The 24,931-nt window shown below is 47.7% G+C and overlaps 1 protein-coding gene across 1 annotated transcript in view; it reads right to left on the bottom strand.

Moving 5' to 3' along the window:
• Positions 1 to 24,931, bottom strand: part of LOC311136693 (protein Hook homolog 3-like) — a 63,127-nt gene that overhangs the window by 28,446 nt on the left and 9,750 nt on the right. Inside the window, 6 exon segments of the mRNA XM_084170921.1 lie at positions 757 to 840; positions 964 to 1,026; positions 2,049 to 2,116; positions 3,687 to 3,870; positions 4,006 to 4,078; positions 4,385 to 4,470. Of these exon segments, the coding sequence (XP_084027047.1) occupies positions 757 to 840; positions 964 to 1,026; positions 2,049 to 2,116; positions 3,687 to 3,870; positions 4,006 to 4,078; positions 4,385 to 4,470 (558 nt within the window).

Raw genomic sequence — 24,931 nt, 5'->3', positions numbered from 1 at the left:
TAGCTGGCAATGTTGTCATTAGCTGGCAAAGTTGTCATTAGCTGGCAAAGTTGTCATTAGCTAGCAAAGTTGTCATTAGCTAGCAAAGTTGTCATTAGCTAGCAAAGTTGTCATTAGATAGCAATGTTGTCATTAGCTGGCAATGTTGTCATTAGCTGGCAATGTTGTCATTAGCTAGCAAAGTTTGTCAAAAATAGCTAGCAATGCTAACGTGAGCTAGCTATAATCTGGAGGTCTCCCCTCAATCTTAGCTAGCTAGCTAACGTTATACTGCATCTAAAGTCAATCTGGCGACATCAAAATGATGACGAAAAGGTTTTCCTGCTAACTATTTGCCTCCTTTGGAAATGTCATTGTATTTCAAAGCCACTGTAATGCACTTTTGATTAAATCTTAATTAGTGCTCAATGACAATGTATTGAGTAGAATGTTCAGTCGGGCATCAGTCCTAAAACGAATGTTCAAAACAATACTGTGACGAAACGTGCAACCCATGATCAGGACACCATGGTGAACTATGACCTAGACTTGTAGCTGTCACGAACCATATTGAAGTCAGAGAGAGCCCTGTTCACCATATTGAAGTCAGAGAGAGCCCTGTTCACCATATTGAAGTCAGAGAGAGCCCTGTTCACCATACTGAAGTCAGAGAGAGCCCTGTTCACCAGATTGAAGTCAGAGAGAGCCCTGTTCACCATACTGAAGTCAGAGAGAGCCCTGTTCACTTAAAGGAATTAAACCAAACGTAAAGCCGACCTGCATGTCCAGCTCGTGACATCTCTGTGCGATCTCCTCCTTGGTGGCTAGAGCCTCGTTCAGATCCTCCACCGTCTTCTTCAGCTGGAAATACAACTAATACCTCAGAATTAACATGGAAGAATACAAAATAAATTCTGATACACTAAATAAATGTTTATTGTATTAAAATATACAAACATTCTCTGTAACATCGGAACATCTTACCTGTCCATCGATGTCAGCGTACGAATCGTTTCCTCCTATAACTGGACACTCTTTGCTCATCAGCTACAACACAGAGACCATACACAGTGTGATGTCATCAGCTACAACACAGAGACCATACACAGTGTGATGTCATCAGCTACAACACAGAGACCATACACAGTGTGATGTCATCAGCTACAACACATGGAGACCATACACAGTGTGATGTCATCAGCTACAACACATGGAGACCATACACAGTGTGATGTCATCAGCTACAACACATGGGGACCATACACAGTGTGATGTCATCAGCTACAACACATGGAGACCATACACAGTGTGATGTCATCAGCTACAACACATGGAGACCATACACAGTGTGATGTCATCAGCTACAACACATGGAGACCATACACAGTGTGATGTCATCAGCTACAGCACATGGAGACCATACACAGTGTGATGTCATCAACTACAGCACATGGGGACCCTACACAGTGTGATGTCATCAGCTACAGCACATGGAGACCATACACAGTGTGATGTCATCAGCTACAACACATGGAGACCATACACAGTGTGATGTCATCAGCTACAACACATGGAGACCATACACAGTGTGATGTCATCAGCTACAGCACATGGAGACCATACACAGTGTGATGTCATCAACTACAGCACATGGGGACCCTACACAGTGTGATGTCATCAGCTACAGCACATGGAGACCATACACAGTGTGATGTCATCAGCTACAGCACATGGAGACCATACACAGTGTGATGTCATCAGCTACAGCACATGGAGACCATACACAGTGTGATGTCATCAACTACAGCACATGGGGACCCTACACAGTGTGATGTCATCAGCTACAGCACATGGAGACCATACACAGTGTGATGTCATCAGCTACAGCACATGGAGACCATACACAGTGTGATGTCATCAGCTACAACACATGGAGACCATACACAGTGTGATGTCATCAACTACAGCACATGGGGACCCTACACAGTGTAGTGTGTGTCATATGAGGACACAGAAAATGCATCTCGAGTAAAGCACACAGACATTTCAAAATGTTTACAAAGGCCTACCTCTTGAATGGCTGTCATGACAACATGTTGAACAGATTCCTCCAACATCATTATGGTCTGGATGTATTCTAGAAGGGCAGAGAGAGACAGAGTGAATGACAATGACAAGAACTGAAATTGACGAAGCTGTGAGAGGAATGTTGCAGATAAACTGGAAGCCTCTCATCTTACACACTTCCTCAACTGAACTCTGAATACCGTCTTGACCCTTCAAACTCAACTCTGGACCTCCAAGTCAGTTCCACTGTATTTTTTCATTGTTCCCCTCTAATCAGGGACTGATTTAGACCTGGGACACCAGGTGTGTGCAATTCATTATCAGGTAGAACAGAAAACCAGCAGGCTCCGGACCTCGTAGGAAAATAGTTGAATACCCCTGGTCTAGACTCTAGGACAAGGCTGTGTACTGTCTAGACTCTAGGTCAAGGCTGTGTACTGTCTAGACTCTAGGACAAGGCTGTGTACTGTCTAGACTCTAGGACAAGGCTGTGTACTGTCTAGACTCTAGGACAAGGCTGTGTACTGTCTAGACTCTAGGACAAGGCTGTGTACTGTCTAGACTCTAGGACAAGGCTGTGTACTGTCTAGAGACTCTAGGACAAGGCTGTGTGCTGTCTAGACTCTAGGACAAGGCTGTGTACTGTCTAGACTCTAGGACCAGCCTGTGTACTGTCTAGACTCTAGGACCAGCCTGTGTACTGTCTAGACTCTAGGTCAAGGCTGTGTACTGTCTAGACTCTAGGTCAAGGCTGTGTACTATCTAGACTCTAGGTCAAGGCTGTGTACTGTCTAGACTCTAGGACAAGGCTGTGTACTGTCTAGACTCTAGGTCAAGGCTGTGTACTGTCTAGACTCTAGGTCAAGGCTGTGTACTATCTAGACTCTAGGTCAAGGCTGTGTACTGTCTAGACTCTAGGACAAGGCTGTGTACTGTCTAGAGACTCTAGGACAAGGCTGTGTACTGTCTAGACTCTAGGACAAGGCTGTGTACTGTCTAGACTCTAGGACAAGGCTGTGTACTGTCTAGACTCTAGGACAAGGCTGTGTACTGTCTAGACTCTAGGACAAGGCTGTGTACTGTCTAGACTCTAGGACAAGGCTGTGTACTGTCTAGACTCTAGGACAAGGCTGTGTACTGTCTAGACTCTAGGACAAGGCTGTGTACTGTCTAGACTCTAGGACAAGGCTGTGTACTGTCTAGACTCTAGGACAAGGCTGTGTACTGTCTAGAGACTCTAGGACAAGGCTGTGTACTGTCTAGACTCTAGGACAAGGCTGTGTACTGTCTAGACTCTAGGACAAGGCTGTGTACTGTCTAGACTCTAGGACAAGGCTGTGTACTGTCTAGACTCTAGGTCAAGGCTGTGTACTGTCTAGACTCTAGGACAAGGCTGTGTACTGTCTAGAGACTCTAGGACAAGGCTGTGTACTGTCTAGACTCTAGGACAAGGCTGTGTACTGTCTAGACTCTAGGACAAGGCTGTGTACTGTCTAGACTCTAGGTCAAGGCTGTGTACTGTCTAGACTCTAGGACAAGGCTGGAGTCTAGTAACAACCTTGAGCGCTTCTTCAGAGACACAACGGCCTATACAGACAGCCTAGCCCATGCTGAGCAGACAGACAGACAGACAGACACACCTTGTTTCTGCTCACAGTTGACAGCGCAGCCTAGTATGAGTTGCAGCATCCTGCCCAGCTCTGCAGCGTCTGAGTGTTCTCCTATCAGGTTGATGTCTGGCAGGGTGAAGTCATTGATCTGCTGCTGTAGGACCTCCTGGTTGTAGTCCAGTATACCTTTCAACACCTTCTTTAGATTACTGATCTGAAAAGAGGAGGGAAGATGTGAGATTGGGACTGTGGCACTGACGAGGGAATGGACATCTATGACAAAGGCTTGAGAGCAGATGGCACAAAAAAGACAATGTATTAAAACGACCACCATGTATCATCTTCATACCTTTAGCCGCCAGTTATCTCCCACCTCAGGCTTGATCCTACTGATCCAGTTGTCAGTGAAATACACAATGTCTCTGGAGAAGAGAAAGGTAAGTGGTCACAAATGGGAGAAAGAAAGTAAAGAGAGAAACCACACAACGCCTAGCCGCGACGCGTAGCCGCGACGGCTAGCCGCGACGCCTAGCCACGACGCCTAGCCACGACGCCTAGCCACGACGCCCAGCCACGACGCCCAGCCACGACGCCCAGCCACGACGCCCAGCCACGACGCCCTAGCCACGACGGCCACTAAAAAAGGTAGGCTTGATGGTTTCACAAAACTCATTTCCAGCAGTTAAAAAATAAACAAAGAATTACAAATATATATAATTGACACTTACATTTTCTGTAGAGCCTGGGCCATGACAATCCCAGTAGTGAGATCTTCCACTGTTTTGCATGGTGCCTCCAATCCAAACGTTTGGATCTAGAAGAAAAATTTAGAAAAACAATCATTTCCTGCTATTAAATATTACAGAGATACCCACACACCTTAAATCGTATCCATCATTACTTGACACCTAGCCCTCACCCCTATTCATTCTTGACATATCCTTAAACTTTGCCACTGTCCATTCTTAACTTCCTTTGCAAAAATGGGATTGGCGCTCTACAACGATTACATTTCAGTCATTTAGCAGACGCTCTTATCCAGAGCGACATGCAGTTAGTGAGTGCGTACATTTTCATACTTTGAGCCTTGAGGCTACTCTGACTTTCACAGGAAATGAGTAAAAGACTGTGTCCACTCCAGGGATGACCTAGCTCTCTATGTTGATAACGTGTTAATAGTTGTCAATGTCCTTCATATGAACCAGACCCAGCGGTGTTGTCAGTCTAAACACCCTCATACTGTCAGTGCTCAGACAGAGGTGCCACGTGGCCAGTGGTCCTGTTCCTTCAGTAGATAGCTACCATAGCTCTCTGCAGAGTACTATAAAACACAGCTGTGGCTCTACTCTCCTGTCCTCTCCCGCTCTGCCTTTCCTTCACTCCCCCTCTGTCTGTCTAGTAGCAGTCTGGCTCTCCACTGCCATGGTGTATAAATAATGAGGTAAAATGAGTTTCCATCTCAGAGCATCACGTCACGTGACTCAAGTGCTCAAGTAATAGAGGAATGTGACTGCAGAGCAGAGTTGATGAACTCCCTGTCCATGCGCCTGTGACCTGCTTGTGGCTTGGCAGCTCTGTCAGACAGTATGATAAGATGTCATGGCAGGCTGTGCTCATGTGTGATCAAGTGAAATCAGATCAAATTAAATGTTATTTGTCACATGCTTGGTAAACAACAGGTGTAGACGAACAGTGAAATGCTTACTGACGGGCCCTTCCCAACAATGCAGAGAGAAACATATTGAAAAATAATAACACAAGGAATAAATACACAAGGAGTAACGATAACTTGGCTATATACACGGGGTACAAGTCAGTGTTTTCCACAAGTCCATAGAGTAGCCAGACAGACAGAAAAAGTAGCCAGCCAGGCGGCCCCCGGGCCGGGGTTGAAGCAGCTCTATTTTGGTGGTCCCTGGTACATTTGAATGCCTTGATTCTATTTGAAATACACAGAGAAATGATTGACTACTTCATGGAGTTGACCTCCCAGATTGGAGACGTGTTGTAGTATTGTGTAGAAAAGACATGACTTGACAATTTAAAATTACTGAAAATGTATGAATTCAGTGTATTGTTTGTTCTCTTTTTAGTCTAGACCTACATGATCAGGACTAAGTAAGAGAATATTAAACCTTTAACATTTAAAAGATGCACTATGAAGAAATTGCTCCGCCATTTCCTTATTGCTAAAATTCTAATAGTTCGCCTAATTTCAGTTTGTGACAAAACAAGCAAGTCTAGTGTAGAGAAACATTGTAACATCTAAACCGCAGTGAAATATATTTTCCATAATCAAAAATATTGTATTTTCAGCTGGTCAAATCAAATCAAATTGTATTTGCCACATGCGCCGATTACAACAGGTGTAGACATTACCGTGATATGCTTACTTACAGCCATTAACCAACAATGCCGTTTAAGAACAAAAAAGTAAAAAATAATGCAAACAGTCCGGGTAGCCATGATTAGCTGTTCAGGAGTCTTATGGCTTTGGGGGTAGAAGCTGCTTAGAAGCATCTTGGACCTAGACTTGGCGCTCCGGTACTGCTTGACGTGCGGTAACAGAGAGAATAGTCTATGACTAGCGTGGTTGGAGTCTTTGACAATTTTTAGGGCCTTCCTCTGACACCGCCTGGTATAGAGGTCCTGGATGGCAAGAAACTTGGCCCCGGTGATGTACTGGGCCGTACGCACTACCCTCTGTAGTGCATTGCGGTCAGATGCCAAGCAGTTGCCATACCAGGCGGTAATGCCTGGTATGGCAGAACTTTCGGAGGATCTGAGGACCCATGCCAAATCTTTTCAGTCTCCTGAGGGGGAATAGGCATTGTCGTGCCTTCTCCACAACTGTGTTGGTGTGTGTTAATTACTTAGTGATGTGGACAACGAGGAACTTGAAGCTCTCGACACGCTCCACTAAAGCCCCAATGTGGCTGGGGGCGTGCTTGGCCCTCCATTTCCTGTAGTCCACGATTAGCTCCTTTGTCTTGCTGACGTTGAGGGAGAGGTTGTTGCCCTGGCACTGCACTGCCAGGTCACTGACCTCCTCCCTATAGGCTGTTTCATCATCGTTGGTGATCAGGCCTACCACCGTCGTGTTGTCAGCAAACTGAATGGTGGTGTTGGAGTCGTGCGTGGTGTTGATGGTCAGCATGGCCTACCTTCACCACCTGGGGGCGGCCCGTCAGGAAGTCCAGGATCCAGTTGCAGAGGGAGGTGTTCCAGGGTCCTTAGCTTAGTGATGAGATTGGAGGGGACTATGGCGTTGAACGAAGCGTTGAAGCTGTGGTCAATGAACAGCATTCTCACATACAGTGTATTCGGAAAGTATTCAGAGCCCTTCACTTTTTGTTACGCTATAGCCACATTTACATAAGTATTCAGACCCTTTACTCAGTACTTTGTTGAAGCACCTTTGGCAGCGATTACAGCCTCGAGTCTTCTTGGGTATGACGCTACAAGCTTGGCACACCTGCATTTGGGGAGTTTCTCCCATTCTTCTCTGCAGATCCTCTCAAGCTTAGTCAGGTTGGATGGGGAGCGTCGCTGCACAGCTGTTTTCAAGCCTCAAGTCCGGGCTCTGGCTTGGCCACTCAAGGAAATTCAGAGACTTGTCCCGAAGCCACTCCTGCGTTGTCTTGGCTGTGTGCTTAGTGTGTCGTTCTGTTGGAAGATGAACCTTCGCCCCAGTCTGAGGTCCTGAGCACTCTGGAGCAGTTTTTCATGAAGGATCTCTCTGTACTTTGCTCCGTTCATCTTTCCCTCGAACCTGACTAGTCTCCCAGTCCCTGCCACTGAAAAACATCCCCACAGCATGATGCTGCCACAACCATGCTTCACCGTAGGAATGGTATTGGCCAGGTGATGAGCGGTGCCAGGTTTCCTCCAGACGTGACGCTTGGCATTCATGCCAAAGAGTTCAATCTTGGTTTAATCAGACCTGAGATTCTTGTTTCTCATGGTCTGAGAGTCCTTTAGGTGCCTTTTGGCAAACTCCAAGTGGGCTGTCATGTGCCTTTTACTGAGGAGTGGCTTCTGTCTGGCCACTCTACCATAAAGGCCTGATTGGTGGAGTGTTGCAGAGACGGTTGTCCTTCTGGAAGGTTCTCCCATCTCCACAGAGGAACTCTGGAGCTCTGTCAGAGTGACCATCGGGTGCTTGGTCACCTCCCTGACCAAGGCTCTTCTCCCTCGATTGCTCAGTTTGGCCGGGCGGCCAGCTCTAGAAAGACTCTTGGTGATTCCAAACTTCTTCCATTTAAAGAATGATGGAGGCCACTGTGTTCTTAGGGACCTTCAATGCTGCAGAAATTGTTTGGTACCCTTCCCCAGATCTGTGCCTCGACACAATCCTGTCTCGGAGCTCAACGGACAATTCCTTCGACCTCGTGGCTTGGTTTTTTCTTTGACATGCACTGTCAAACTGTGGGACCTTATATAGACAGGTGTGTGCCTTTCCAAATCATGTCCAATCAATTGAATTTATCACAGTTGGACTCCAAGTTGTAAAAACATCAAGGATGATCAATGGAAACAGGATGCACCTGAGCTCAATTTCAAGTCTAATAGCAAAGGGTCTGAATACTAATGTAAATAAGGTATTTTTGTGATTATGGGGTATTGTGTGTAGATTGATGTGGGAAAAAAATTATTTAATACATTTTAGAATAAGGTTGTAACGTAACAACATTTGGAAAAGTTCAAGGGGTCTGAATACTTTCCTAATGTACTTTCGATCACCATGGGGACGATGTCGTTGATGCACTTATTAATGAAGCCGATGACTGTGGTAAACTCCTGAATGTTATCGGATGAATCCCGGAACATATTCAAGTCTGCAACAAAACAGTCTTGTAGCTTAGCATCTGCTTCATCGGACCACTTCCATATTGAGCGCGCTACTGGTACTTCCTGTTTGAGTTTTTGCTTGTGCGCAGGAATCAGGAGGATATAGTTATTTGCCAAAGGGAGGGCGAGCTTTGTATGCATTTCTTTGTGTGGAGTAAAGGTGATCTAGAGTTGTCGCCTCTAGTTACACAGGTGACATGCTGGTAAAAACGAGGTAAAACGGATTTCAGTTTCCCTGCATTAAGATCACCGGCCACGAGAAGCGCCCCCTCTGGATGTGCATTTTCTTGTTTGCTTATGGCCCTATGCAGCTCATTGAGTGTGGTCTTTGTGCCAGCATTGGGTTGTGGTGGTAAATAGACAGCTATGAAAAATATAGATGAAAAGTATCTTGGTAAATAGTATGGTCTGCAGCTTATCATGAGTTATTCTAACTTAGGCCAGCAAAAACGTGAGACTTCCTTAACATTAGAGATCGCGCTCAAGCTGTTGTTAACAAATAATAATAATAATATAATAATAAGCCATTTAGCAGATGCTTTTATCCAAAGCGACTTACAGTCATGCGTGCATACATTTTTGTGATTCGAACCCACTACCTTGGCATTACAAGCGCCGTGCTCTACCAGCTGAGCTACAGAGGACCACAAAGAGATACACCCCTCCCCCTTCGTCTTACCTGAGGCTGCCGTTCGGTCTTGTCAATACATGGAAAAACCAACTAGATGTATATTATCCATGTCCTCATTCAGCCACGACTCTGAGAAACAGAATATAACAGTTCTTCAGGTCCCGTTGATAGGATAGTCTCGAACTGAGCTCTTCCAGTTTGTTCTCTAGTGACTGTACGTTCGTTCGCCAATAGAATGGAGGGTAGAGGCGGTTTATTTGCTCGCCAACGTAATCTCGTCCGAATGCCGGCTGATCTCTTCACTTCCTCTATGTCCTGGGGATTAGGGCCTGGTCCGGAGTAAGCAGAACGTCCAGAGCTGCTGATTAGGGCCTGGTCCGGAGTAAGCAGAACGTCCAGAGCTGCTGATTAGGGCCTGGTCCGGAGTAAGCAGAACGTCCAGAGCTGCTGACTCGTTGAAATAGAAATTGTCATCCAAATTGAGGTTACTGATCGCTGTTTTGATGCTCAGAAGCTGTTTTCCGTCATAAGAAATGATGCCGGAGACATTATAAAAAAAGTTAAGATCAGCGTAAAAACAACACACAAAATAGAAGAAATGGTCAGGAGGCCGTAAAACGGCTGCTATCCACTGCAGCGCCATCTTGTCAGGCTTAGCACTGAACTCAGCAGAGGAGCTGACAAGACATGGAGGCCAATGCCATAATTACAGTCACATAAACACAGACACGCCTCTGAGGAGCTGACAAGACATGGAGGCCAATGCCATAATTACAGTCACATAAACACAGACACGCCTCTGTCCTGAATCTAATGTCTCCAACTGGCAGGTTATTCCCTAACAAGTAAAACGGTAATACAATTCAGATTCAATTTTTTTTCTTTTTTTTCTTTACCTTTTGAGGCTAATATTTAATCTTATAGGCTTTGTTTAGGCTGTCAAATATTAAAATATCACACTTATATCGATACTTGTTATGAGTCATGGGGTAGACACACTAAGCTGAAATTAAGATCTATAAATACTCTACAAACTGACCTCACCACAGAGGATGTGACCTCACCACAGAGGATGTGACCTCACCACAGAGGATGTGACCTCACCACAGAGGATGTGACCTCACCACAGAGGATGTGTTACTGGCATGTCTGTCTGAGTGTCGTAAAGTATTGCTAAATGTCCTCTGCTCCAAGACTGATCTGAGCAGAACAGCACAACACACAAAGAACCACTTTACAGGTGTCCTTTTTTAATACTGCTGTCCAGTCAACACAGACACACTGTGATAGGCCTAACCTTTGTCTATCGAGTAACAATTAGGACTAGGGTCTTACGAATGTGATGCTTACAATGTGTGCACGGTCTACTCGTCAAAACAGGCCTACTGTGATGCATGTTCTCTGTGAGTTACAGGCTCTGCTAACAGCCCCGTCCTACAAGCTGTTAGCAACAGCTTCGGGGAGGTGATCGATTCATTTGTATTTTAAAGAATAATGACTAAAGGATTTCACCCCAAATACAGTATAAATGTGTGAACGGTGTTAAGAGTTATAATGTAGTGTCGACCCACTAACAGAGGAGGAGGGAGTTAGAAACCGCTGAGAAAGCATTCCAGGGTGAAGGGGACTGAGAAGCTGTTTAAAAAGGTGGGCGTAGCAAAGTGCCTTTGTGTGTCAGGGGGGGTATAAAGGCTGTGTATGTATTTTTTGGCGGCAGAGCTCTCCATGATTAAAACATACAGATCATTCTTGTTGGTTGCGGACCTTCGTTTAATTCATGATTAAAACCAGAGCCTTACACCCTCTGGGAATTATTCAAAGCATTAAGTTTGATTAATTTAGAGATAGAAATTCTCGTGACAGGGAGAGAACCCAAACCACAGCAGCTACCGCTAGGCCACTAAGGGAGTCTTACTAGTGTCCCAAATGGTACCCTAATTGCTACATAGCGCACTACTTTTGACCAAAGTGTCCTATGTGCCCTGAATATGCGTCCCAATATGGTGCAATTTGGGATGCAGTCGTATCTTCTTTAGCAGCGCTGGGGGCCAGGGAGGACAGGGGGCCAGGGGGCCTGGGGGACAGGGGGACAGGGAGGACAGGGGGCCTGGGGGACAGGGGGCCAGGGGGGCTGGGGGACAGGGGGGCTGGGGGACAGGGGGCCAGGGGGGCTGGGGGACAGGGAGGACAGGGGGCCAGGGGGGCTGGGGGACAGGGGGACAGGGGGACAGGGAGGACAGGGGGCCAGGGAGCCAGGGAGCCAGGGGGGCTGGGAGGACAGGGGGACAGGGAGGACAGGGGGCCAGGGAGGACAGGGGGCCAGGGGGACAGGGAGGACAGGGGGCCAGGGGGGACAGGGGGCCAGGGGGGACAGGGAGGACAGGGGGCCAGGGGGGACAGGGGGCCAGGGGGGACAGGGGGACAGGGGGACAGGGGGCCAGGGGGGACAGGGGGCCAGGGGGGACAGGGGGACAGGGAGGACAGGGGGACAGGGGGCCAGGGGGGCTGGGGGACAGGGGGACAGGGGGCCAGGGGGGCTGGGGGACAGGGAGGACAGGGGGGCTGGGGGACAGGGGGGCAGGGGGACAGGGAGGACAGGGGGGACAGGGAGGACAGGGGGACAGGGAGGACAGGGGGACAGGGGGCCAGGGGGACAGGGGGCCAGGGGGCCTGGGGGACAGGGAGGACAGGGGGCCTGGGGGACAGGGGGGCAGGGGGACAGGGAGGACAGGGGGGACAGGGAGGACAGGGGGACAGGGGGCCAGGGGGACAGGGGGCCAGGGGGGCTGGGGGACAGGGGGCCAGGGGGGGACAGGGAGGACAGGGGGCCAGGGAGGACAGGGGGACAGGGGGACAGGGAGGACAGGGGGCCAGGGGGGACAGGGGGCCAGGGGGGCTGGGGGACAGGGAGGCCAGGGGGCCAGGGGGGACAGGGAGGACAGGGGGACAGGGGGCCAGGGGGGCTGGGGGACAGGGGGCCTGGGGGACAGGGGGCCAGGGGGACAGGGAGGACAGGGGGCCTGGGGGACAGGGGGACAGGGAGGACAGGGGGCCTGGGGGACAGGGGGGACAGGGAGGACAGGGGGCCTGGGGGACAGGGGGACAGGGAGGACAGGGGGCCTGGGGGACAGGGGGCCTGGGGGGCTGAACCCAAACAGTCCTGTCAGTGTGTTACATAACTAGAACTACCAGGGAAGGAATGGATGGTTCAGTCATACAGGCTGTTCCAGCACAGGACCACAGAACTGAAAGCTGCTCTGTGAGAGGGTTGATATTGGGCTGTTCCAGCACAGGACCACAGAACTGAAAGCTGCTCTGTGAGAGGGTTGATATTGGGCTGTTCCAGCACAGGACCACAGAACTGAAAGCTGCTCTGTGAGAGGGTTGATATTGGGCTGTTCCAGCACAGGACCACAGAACTGAAAGCTGCTCTGTGAGAGGGTTGATATTGGGCTGTTCCAGCACAGGACCACAGAACTGAAAGCTGCTCTGTGAGAGGGTTGATATTGGGCTGTTCCAGCACAGGACCACAGAACTGAAAGCTGCTCTGTGAGAGGGTTGATATTGGGCTGTTCCAGCACAGGACCACAGAACTGAAAGCTGCTCTGTGAGAGGGTTGATATTGGGCTGTTCCAGCACAGGACCACAGAACTGAAAGCTGCTCTGTGAGAGGGTTGATATTGGGCTGTTCCAGCACAGGACCACAGAACTGAAAGCTGCTCTGTGAGAGGGTTGATATTGGGCTGTTCCAGCACAGGACCACAGAACTGAAAGCTGCTCTGTGAGAGGGTTGATATTGGGCTGTTCCAGCACAGGACCACAGAACTGAAAGCTGCTCTGTGAGAGGGTTGATATTGGGCTGTTCCAGCACAGGACCACAGAACTGAAAGCTGCTCTGTGAGAGGGTTGATATTGGGCTGTTCCAGCACAGGACCACAGAACTGAAAGCTGCTCTGTGAGAGGGTTGATATTGGGCTGTTCCAGCACAGGACCACAGAACTGAAAGCTGCTCTGTGAGAGGGTTGATATTGGGCTGTTCCAGCACAGGACCACAGAACTGAAAGCTGCTCTGTGAGAGGGTTGATATTGGGCTGTTCCAGCACAGGACCACAGAACTGAAAGCTGCTCTGTGAGAGGGTTGATATTGGGCTGTTCCAGCACAGGACCACAGAACTGAAAGCTGCTCTGTGAGAGGGTTGATATTGGGCTGTTCCAGCACAGGACCACAGAACTGAAAGCTGCTCTGTGAGAGGGTTGATATTGGGCTGTTCCAGCACAGGACCACAGAACTGAAAGCTGCTCTGTGAGAGGGTTGATATTGTTGTGGTGAATGACATGACAGAGAAGGGAAGTGGGAATGAGTGTGTGTGTGTGTGTGTGTGTGTGTGTGTGTGTGTGTGTGTGTGTGTGTGTGTGTGTGTGTGAGCCCACAGAGAAGCACCAACAGTTGTCCCTTGCTAGTTGGGACTCCTGAAATTGTAGAAGTGTCGTGTTGAAAATGCTGCAGTAGAGAACTACAGGGAAGGGAATAGAGAACTACAGGGAAGGGAATAGAGAACTACAGGGAAGGGAATAGAGAACTACAGGTAAGGGAATAGAGAACTACAGGGAAGGGAATAGAGAACTACAGGGAAGGGAATAGAGAACTACAGGGAAGGGAATAGAGAACTACAGGTAAGGGAATAGAGAACTACAGGTAAGGGAATAGAGAACTAGAGGTAAGGGAATAGAGAACTACAGGGAAGGGAATAGAGAACTAGAGGTAAGGGAATAGAGAACTACAGGTAAGGGAATAGAGAACTACAGGTAAGGGAATAGAGAACTACAGGGAAGGGTATAGAGAACTACAGGGAAGGGTATAGAGAACTACAGGGAAGGGAATAGAGAACTACAGGGAAGGGAATAGAGAACTACAGGGAAGGGAATAGAGAACTACAGGGAAGGGAATAGAGAACTACAGGGAAGGGTATAGAGAACTACAGGGAAGGGAATAGAGAACTACAGGGAAGGGAATAGAGAACTACAGGGAAGGGAATAGAGAACTACAGGGAAGGGAATAGAGAACTACAGGTAAGGGAATAGAGAACTACAGGGAAGGGAATAGAGAACTACAGGGAAGGGAATAGAGAACTACAGGGAAGGGAATAGAGAACTAGAGGTAAGGGAATAGAGAACTACAGGTAAGGGAATAGAGAACTACAGGTAAGGGAATAGAGAACTACAGGGAAGGGTATAGAGAACTACAGGGAAGGGTATAGAGAACTACAGGGAAGGGAATAGAGAACTACAGGGAAGGGAATAGAGAACTACAGGGAAGGGAATAGAGAACTACAGGGAAGGGAATAGAGAACTACAGGGAAGGGAATAGAGAACTACAGGGAAGGGAATAGAGAACTACAGGGAAGGGAATAGAGAACTACAGGGAAGGGAATAGAGAACTACAGGGAAGGGAATAGAGAACTACAGGGAAGGGAATACACACGGTGCCATGATCCCAGACTCCTAGTAATGTGTTAAGCTGGCATGAGACAACACTGGGCATCTCAGTGTAGGCCTAAATAGGGGAAAGGCTCAGATTACAACATTTAGATTACTACTGTCATCAGGTAGGGGGAGGAGACCCACTGTTATCAGGTAGAGGAGGATACCCACTGTTATCAGGTAGGGGGAGGATACCCACTGTTATCAGGTAGGGGGAGGGTACCCACTGTTATCAGGTAGGGGGAGGGTACCCACTGTTATCAGGTAGGGGAGGATACCCACTGTTATCAGGTAGGGGGAGGATACCCACTGTTATCAGGTAGAGGAGGATACCCACTGTTATCAGGTAGGGGAGGATACCCACTGTTATCAGGTAGGGGAGGATACCCACTGTTATCAGGTAGAGGAGGGTACCCACTGTTATCAGGTAGGGGGAGGGTACCCACTGTTATCAGGTAGGGGAGGATACCCACTGTTATCAGGTAGAGGAGGGTACCCACTGTTATCAGGTAGGGGGAGGATACCCACTGTTATCAGGTAGGGGGAGGATACCCACTGTTATCAGGTAGGGGGAGGGTACCCACTGTTATCAGGTAGGGGAGGATACCCACTGTTATCAGGTAGGGGGAGGATACCCACTGTTATCAGGTAGAGGAGGATACCCACTGTTATCAGGTAGGGGAGGATACCCACTGTTATCAGGTAGAGGAGGATACCCACTGTTATCAGGTAGAGGAGGAGACCCACTGTTATCAGGTAGGGGGAGGATACCCACTGTTATCAGGTAGGGGGAGGATACCCACTGTTATCAGGTAGAGGAGGATACCCACTGTTATCAGGTAGGGGAGGATACCCACTGTTATCAGGTAGGGGGAGGGTACCCACTGTTATCAGGTAGGGGGAGGGTACCCACTGTTATCAGGTAGGGGGAGGGTACCCACTGTTATCAGGTAGGGGGAGGAGACCCACTGTTATCAGGTAGGGGGAGGAGACCCACTGTTATCAGGTAGGGGAGGATACCCACTGTCATCAGGTAGAGGAGGATACCCACTGTTATCAGGTAGAGGAGGATACCCACTGTTATCAGGTAGAGGAGGATACCCACTGTTATCAGGTAGGGGAGGATACCCACTGTCATCAGGTAGAGGAGGATACCCACTGTTATCAGGTAGGGGAGGATACCCACTGTTATCAGGTAGAGGAGGATACCCACTGTTATCAGGTAGAGGAGGATACCCACTGTTATCAGGTAGGGGAGGGTACCCACTGTTATCAGGTAGGGGGAGGAGACCCACTGTTATCAGGTAGAGGAGGATACCCACTGTTATCAGGTAGGGGGAGGATACCCACTGTTATCAGGTAGAGGAGGAGACCCACTGTTATCAGGTAGAGGAGGATACCCACTGTTATCAGGTAGGGGGAGGATACCCACTGTTATCAGGTAGGGGGAGGATACCCACTGTTATCAGGTAGAGGAGGATACCCACTGTTATCAGGTAGGGGGAGGATACCCACTGTTATCAGGTAGAGGAGGATACCCACTGTTATCAGGTAGGGGAGGGTACCCGCTGTTATCAGGTAGGGGGAGGATACCCACTGTTATCAGGTAGAGGAGGAGACCCACTGTTATCAGGTAGGGGGAGGAGACCCACTGTTATCAGGTAGGGGAGGAGACCCACTGTTATCAGGTAGAGGGAGGATACCCACTGTTATCAGGTAGGGGGAGGGTACCCACTGTTATCAGGTAGGGGGAGGATACCCACTGTTATCAGGTAGGGGAGGATACCCACTGTCATCAGGTAGAGGAGGATACCCACTGTTATCAGGTAGAGGGAGGATACCCACTGTTATCAGGTAGAGGGAGGATACCCACTGTTATCAGGTAGGGGAGGATACCCACTGTTATCAGGTAGGGGAGGATACCCACTGTTATCAGGTAGAGGAGGAGACCCACTGTTAACAGGTAGGGGGAGGATACCCACTGTTATCAGGTAGGGGGAGGATACCCACTGTTATCAGGTAGGGGGAGGATACCCACTGTTATCAGGTAGGGGGAGGATACCCACTGTTATCAGGTAGGGGGAGGGTACCCACTGTTATCAGGTAGGGGGAGGATACCCACTGTTATCAGGTAGGGGGAGGATACCCACTGTTATCAGGTAGGGGAGGATACCCACTGTTATCAGGTAGGGGGAGGAGACCCACTGTTATCAGGTAGAGGAGGATACCCACTGTTATCAGGTAGAGGAGGATACCCACTGTTATCAGGTAGGGGAGGATACCCACTGTTATCAGGTAGAGGAGGATACCCACTGTTATCAGGTAGAGGAGGAGACCCACTGTTATCAGGTAGAGGAGGATACCCACTGTTATCAGGTAGGGGGAGGGTACCCACTGTTATCAGGTAGGGGAGGATACCCACTGTTATCAGGTAGGGGGAGGATACCCACTGTTATCAGGTAGAGGAGGATACCCACTGTTATCAGGTAGGGGGAGGGTACCCACTGTTATCAGGTAGAGGAGGATACCCACTGTTATCAGGTAGGGGGAGGATACCCACTGTTATCAGGTAGGGGGAGGGTACCCACTGTTATCAGGTAGGGGGAGGATACCCACTGTTATCAGGTAGGGGGAGGATACCCACTGTTATCAGGTAGGGGGAGGATACCCACTGTTATCAGGTAGGGGGAGGATACCCACTGTTATCAGGTAGGGGGAGGATACCCACTGTTATCAGGTAGGGGGAGGGTACCCACTGTTATCAGGTAGGGGGAGGATACCCACTGTTATCAGGTAGGGGGAGGATACCCACTGTTATCAGGTAGGGGAGGATACCCACTGTTATCAGGTAGGGGGAGGAGACCCACTGTTATCAGGTAGAGGAGGATACCCACTGTTATCAGGTAGAGGAGGATACCCACTGTTATCAGGTAGGGGAGGATACCCACTGTTATCAGGTAGAGGAGGATACCCACTGTTATCAGGTAGAGGAGGAGACCCACTGTTATCAGGTAGAGGAGGATACCCACTGTTATCAGGTAGAGGAGGATACCCACTGTTATCAGGTAGAGGAGGATACCCACTGTTATCAGGTAGGGGGAGGATACCCACTGTTATCAGGTAGGGGGAGGATACCCACTGTTATCAGGTAGGGGAGGATACCCACTGTCATCAGGTAGAGGAGGATACCCACTGTTATCAGGTAGAGGGAGGATACCCACTGTTATCAGGTAGAGGGAGGATACCCACTGTTATCAGGTAGGGGAGGATACCCACTGTTATCAGGTAGGGGGAGGATACCCACTGTTATCAGGTAGGGGGAGGATACCCACTGTTATCAGGTAGAGGAGGATACCCACTGTTATCAGGTAGGGGGAGGATACCCACTGTTATCAGGTAGAGGAGGATACCCACTGTTATCAGGTAGAGGAGGATACCTACTGTTATCAGGTAGGGGGAGGATACCCACTGTTATCAGGTAGGGGGAGGATACCCACTGTTATCAGGTAGGGGAGGATACCCACTGTTATCAGGTAGAGGAGGATACCTACTGTTATCAGGTAGGGGGAGGATACCCACTGTTATCAGGTAGGGGAGGATACCCACTGTTATCAGGTAGAGGAGGATACCCACTGTTATCAGGTAGGGGGAGGATACCCACTGTTATCAGGTAGGGGGAGGAGACCCACTGTTATCAGGTAGGGGGAGGATACCCACTGTTATCAGGTAGAGGAGGATACCCACTGTTATCAGGTAGGGGGAGGATACCCACTGTTATCAGGTAGAGGAGGATACCCACTGTTATCAGGTAGAGGAGGATACCCACTGTTATCAGGTAGGGGGAGGGTACCCACTGTTATCAGGTAGGGGGAGGATACCCACTGTTATCAGGTAGAGGAGGATACCCACTGTTATCAGGTAGAGGAGGATACCCACTGTTATCAGGTAGGGGGAGGATACCCACTGTTATCAGGTAGGGGAGGATACCCACTGTTATCAGGTAGGGGGAGGATACCCACTGTTATCAGGTAGAGGAGGATACCCACTGTTATCAGGTAGGGGGAGGAGACCCACTGTTATCAGGTAGGGGGAGGGTACCCACTGTTATCAGGTAGAGGAGGATACCCACTGTTATCAGGTAGGGGAGGATACCCACTGTTATCAGGTAGGGGAGGATACCCACTGTTATCAGGTAGAGGGAGGATACCCACTGTTATCAGGTAGGGGGAGGATACCCACTGTTATCAGGTAGGGGAGGATACCCACTGTTATCAGGTAGAGGAGGATACCCACTGTTATCAGGTAGGGGAGGATACCCACTGTTATCAGGTAGAGGAGGATACCCACTGTTATCAGGTAGAGGAGGATACCCACTGTTATCAGGTAGAGGAGGATACCCACTGTTATCAGGTAGGGGAGGATACCCACTGTTATCAGGTAGGGGAGGATACCCACTGTTATCAGGTAGGGGAGGATACCCACTGTTATCAGGTAGGAGGAGGATACCCACTGTTATCAGGTAGGGGGAGGATACCCACTGTTATCAGGTAGGGGAGGATACCCACTGTTATCAGGTAGGGGGAGGATACCCACTGTTATCAGGTAGGGGAGGATACCCACTGTTATCAGGTAGGGGGAGGATACCCACTGTTATCAGGTAGGGGAGGATACCCACTGTTATCAGGTAGGGGGAGGATACCCACTGTTATCAGGTAGAGGAGGGTACCCACTGTTATCAGGTAGAGGAGGATACCCACTGTTATCAGGTAGGGGAGGGTACCCACTGTTATCAGGTAGGGGGAGGATACCCACTGTTATCAGGTAGGGGGAGGATACCCACTGTTATCAGGTAGGGGGAGGATACCCACTGTTATCAGGTAGAGGAGGATACCCACTGTTATCAGGTAGAGGAGGATACCCACTGTTATCAGGTAGGGGAGGGTACCCACTGTTATCAGGTAGGGGGAGGATACCCACTGTTATCAGGTAGGGGAGGATACCCACTGTTATCAGGTAGGGGAGGGTACCCACTGTTATCAGGTAGGGGGAGGATACCCACTGTTATCAGGTAGGGGAGGATACCCACTGTTATCAGGTAGGGGAGGATACCCACTGTTATCAGGTAGGGGGAGGATACCCACTGTCATCAGGTAGGGGGAGGATACCCACTGTTATCAGGTAGGGGGAGGGTACCCACTGTTATCAGGTAGGGGAGGATACCCACTGTTATCAGGTAGAGGAGGATACCCACTGTTATCAGGTAGAGGGAGGGTACCCACTGTTATCAGGTAGAGGAGGATACCCACTGTTATCAGGTAGAGGAGGATACCCACTGTTATCAGGTAGGGGAGGATACCCACTGTTATCAGGTAGGGGGAGGATACCCACTGTTATCAGGTAGAGGAGGATACCCACTGTTATCAGGTAGAGGGAGGGTACCCACTGTTATCAGGTAGGGGAGGATACCCACTGTTATCAGGTAGAGGAGGATACCCACTGTTATCAGGTAGGGGAGGATACCCACTGTTATCAGGTAGAGGAGGATACCCACTGTTATCAGGTAGAGGAGGATACCCACTGTTATCAGGTAGGGGGAGGGTACCCACTGTTATCAGGTAGAGGAGGATACCCACTGTTATCAGGTAGAGGACGATACCCACTGTTATCAGGTAGGGGGAGGAGACCCACTGTTATCAGGTAGGGGGAGGAGACCCACTGTTATCAGGTAGGGGGAGGATACCCACTGTTATCAGGTAGGGGAGGTTACCCACTGTTATCAGGTAGGGGAGGATACCCACTGTTATCAGGTAGGGGGAGGAGACCCACTGTTATCAGGTAGGGGAGGATACCCACTGTTATCAGGTAGAGGAGGATACCCACTGTTATCAGGTAGAGGAGGATACCCACTGTTATCAGGTAGGGGGAGGAGACCCACTGTTATCAGGTAGAGGAGGATACCCACTGTTATCAGGTAGGGGGAGGATACCCACTGTTATCAGGTAGAGGAGGATACCCACTGTTATCAGGTAGAGGAGGATACCCACTGTTATCAGGTAGAGGAGGATACCCACTGTTATCAGGTAGGGGGAGGATACCCACTGTTATCAGGTAGAGGAGGATACCCACTGTTATCAGGTAGGGGAGGATACCCACTGTTATCAGGTAGGGGGAGGAGACCCACTGTTATCAGGTAGAGGAGGATACCCACTGTTATCAGGTAGAGGAGGATACCCACTGTTATCAGGTAGAGGAGGATACCCACTGTTATCAGGTAGAGGAGGATAGAAGACACTCCCCATCCAGGAATAATTAAACATTTGTTTAGAAATCAAAAGATTCTCCGGAGGAGGAATTGGTTTTGCAGCAGAATCAAGTAATGAAATGAAAAACAGATATTTTAGCAAAACAAGAAAAACAGCCTAGTCAGGACTATACAAATGTAAAATATTCATTGCACGGCAGAGTTGCTGGGGCTCCATTTCTAGAACAGAAGAGGAATATGCCTTGGTTATAAATGTCAAGATGTCCCAGGAATCACCAACCCTTAAAACTTGAACAGTACAGGAATAGGTGTTGGCTATAATGTCAAGAGGTGTGGTGACGAATGAGAACATAAGGGTGCTTCTCTATAAACACAGAACACTTTCAGATTACCAGTGAGTCATTCCATGTCGTTTCAGCAAGCCATGACAAACAAGCTCGTGCTTCTTAAATAGATCACAACATTTACTTTGCAACTTTGGGTAGAAAACCAATAGATTTGGCTCATTATGAAAATACATTGTGTGGTCATCCTCACTATTGAAGCCAGTCCTCCATGAAAGCAAATCAGCTTGTCCTTCTTTTACGTTAATCTGTGTCCAGGAAACAGCCCCTCTGTGTGGTTTATTTCCTGTTAGTCCGTTCCTGGTGAACAGGTAAACCCTTCGGCTACAGCAGTTCTAATGGTCTTCAATGTTTGTTGTCTTCAATGTTATGGTTTCAATGTTATGGTCTCTAACGGTTGCAATGTTATGGTTTCAATGTTATGGTCTCTAACGGTTGCAATGTTATGGTTTCAATGTTATGGTCTCTAACGGTTGCAATGTTATGGTTTCAATGTTATGGTCTCTAACGGTTGCAATGTTATGGTTTCAATGTTATGGCTCTAACGGTTGCAATGTTATGGTTTCAATGTTATGGTCTCTAACGGTTGCAATGTTATGGTTTCAATGTTATGGTCTCTAACGGTTGCAATGTTATGGTCTCTAACGGTTGCAATGTTATGGTTTCAATGTTATGGTCTCTAACGGTTGCAATGTTATGGTTTCAATGTTATGGTCTCTAACGGTTTCAATGTTATGGTCTCTAACGGTTGCAATGTTATGGTTTCAATGTTATGGTCTCTAACGGTTTCAATGTTATGGTCTCTAACGGTTGCAATGTTATGGTTTCAATGTTATGGTTTCTAACGGTTTCAATGTCATTTAGCAGACGCTCTTACCCAGAGCGACTTCCAGGAGCAATTAGGGTTAAGTGCCTTGCTCAAGGGCACATCGACAGATGTTTCACCTAGTCGGCTCGGGGATTAGAACCAGCGACCTTTCAGTTACTGGCACAACGCCCTTAACCACTAAGCTACCTGCCGGTTTCAATGTTATGGTTTCAATGTTATGGTCTCTAACGCTTTCAATGGTAAAAGTCCCAAACACACACTGTATTGTGTGGGTTGGTTTTTAATGGTAAAGGTCACGAATCACAATACATATAGTGCCGATTCCTGATCATTTTATTGAAAAACTGTCACGCAATTAATTATATTATGAGGGTTGTCACCACATTTGACTCCCTAGCACATTTCTCCATCAAAGTTTTCAGAATTGCATAGGGATAGCCCTCTCAGACAGCAGGCCACTTGTTCCCTTTCAAGGCGAGTTGGGTTGAAAAAGCCTTAAGTTGCTAAGAGAAGGACAAGCTGAATTGCTTTCATGGAGGACTGGCTTGAATGGTGAGGACGACCACACAATTTATTTTCATAATGAGCCAAATCTATTGGTTTTCTACACAAAGTTACAAAGGAAATGTTGTGATTTAATAAACACAAGAGACCAGCAAAATGGATAAGAGTGTGGCGGTATAGCAGGAACAGCGGCATCTAGTGGTCAAAACCTGGTATGTTCACACTACTTTAAAATGGTAAATAATGCAAACAAATTCAATTACACATTTTTCTGAACAAGTGGAAAAAAACATCACCAGATTCACAGGGAATACATACATAGTATGGAGAAGCAATACTCCAAGCCACAGCTTCATACTACTTGTTAAACATAGAGAACTGATACTAGAGCCGATAGTTATCGACACCGACCATATCGATCACTTAACGCAGGCATTTTGCTGATATCGTTCATTATGATAAAGGAGCCTATACTAGAGAAATGTGAAGTTTGAAATGAAATGTTTGCTAATATTGGTGATTGTTAATGGGACAATTGATGGATAGAACTATCAAACTAGTAGTAGAAGTTTAAATGATAATAAATAAATAAAACTTGGGTACATTAATGTTATAAACGTATCATTCTATTTATCATTATCACATCAATTCAGGCAATTTATTTATCGGCCAGTTCGAACTGATACTGTATACTGCTTGTTGGGGTTGGCGTGGGGGGGGTCCATGGGTGGCTTTTGACAATTTTGGGGGGGGGATTCATCATGTCTAACTCATTGGTAGGAAGAAGTTTGGTCCAAATCGGATGTTGGGTACTATATTCATTGAATACGATCTGAATCCTATAAATAAAAAAATGGCCAATTTGGGTGCAATCAGTTCCTAGCTTAATTTCTCAGAGATCAAATTATATTTCAACAAAATAATGTTTCAGGAATTATAATCGTATCGGTTACTAACTACAGAAACAATTTCAAAACAATCAGATGGTGGGTGACAATCAATGCTTTTTGAACGACCCTAGTGGAACATCCACGCCCCAAACAGATAGGCCTAATACCCTTTAGTCCAGTGAGGTAAAGTCAGAGGCAATGACAGACTATTAAAATGGCAGGTGTGTGTAAGTGAAGAAGGCTGAACACTGTCAGACACATTAGAGGTGCTTGACTGCCCCTGAAAGCAGTCTGGTCCTGGTCCTGGTCCTGGTTCTGGTTCTGGTCCTGGTCCTGGTCCTGACTCTGATATGGGTACCACCACTTCCACTTCCAGTCTTTTTCTCTGCTCCGTTCCAGTTACCAAGTCCTCCCTGGTTAGCGTCACTGTGGCACTGCAGGGTATTCACTTTAGGCTGCCAATTTAGGCTGGTGCTCGAGGCTTGGAAACGTTTCAAGCATTTCGCTACACCCGCAATAACAAGCATTTTGCTACATCCACAATAACATCTGCTAAATATGTGTATGTGACCAATAAAATTTGATTTTATATATATATATATATATGAAATTTTATAATGGAGAAGAAAATATCTGCAGACATTGTGAAGGTCTGAGACAAATTACAGTCTCTACTTTCTGTTTCCCTTCTCTGGTCACGTTCATGCAAGTCACAGAGTGCATGGGGCGCCATGTAATTGTTCCACTACTTTCCTTTGAAGAAGGCACTGCTACGGTGTTTGATTAGGCTGCCCTTTTCATAATTTCACACTAAAAAGTCAGAGCAACCAAAGGTGATTTTTATACAAGAAAAGTTGCATCAAATTGCAGTTACACAACAGCGATTCTCAAGACAGATCAGAAACAGAAATGACTATCGTGACATCAGTGTGCACTGTGCAGAGGACGGGCTTATGAGAGTGTCAGACCTAATCCTGATCAAAATCAGATGTGATAACGGTCAGGGCCAGTAGCCCACATCACTCACTGTATACTGCTGCCTTATGAAATGGCTTTGTGGGGAGGGCAGAGAATGAGCAAACTGTCAAACTCAACGGACCTTCTCCAGTCACCGACTCAGTAGACAAAACAAATACTACAGAACTAAACCGGCTCATGTACTGTAATCCGTTTTATGTAATACAAATATACACTATATATATATATATATATATATATATATATATATATATATATATATATATACACAGTGAGGGAAAAAAGTATTTAATCCCCTGCTGGTTTTGTACGTTTGCCCACTGACAAAGACATGATCAGTCTATAATTTTAATGGTAGGTTTATTTGAACAGTGAGAGACAGAATAACAACAAAAAAATCCAGAAAAACGCATGTCAAAAATGTTATAAATTGATTTGCATTTTAATGAGGGAAATAAGTATTTGACCCCTCTGCAAAACATTATTTAGTACTTGGTAGGAAAAC

Source organism: Coregonus lavaretus (genome assembly GCF_964263955.1).
Source record: "Coregonus lavaretus genome assembly, chromosome: 10".
NCBI classification, from domain to species: Eukaryota; Metazoa; Chordata; class Actinopteri; order Salmoniformes; family Salmonidae; genus Coregonus; species Coregonus lavaretus.
Note: the sequence above shows the minus strand (reverse complement) of the source record. Positions and strands in the feature narration are given on the sequence as shown.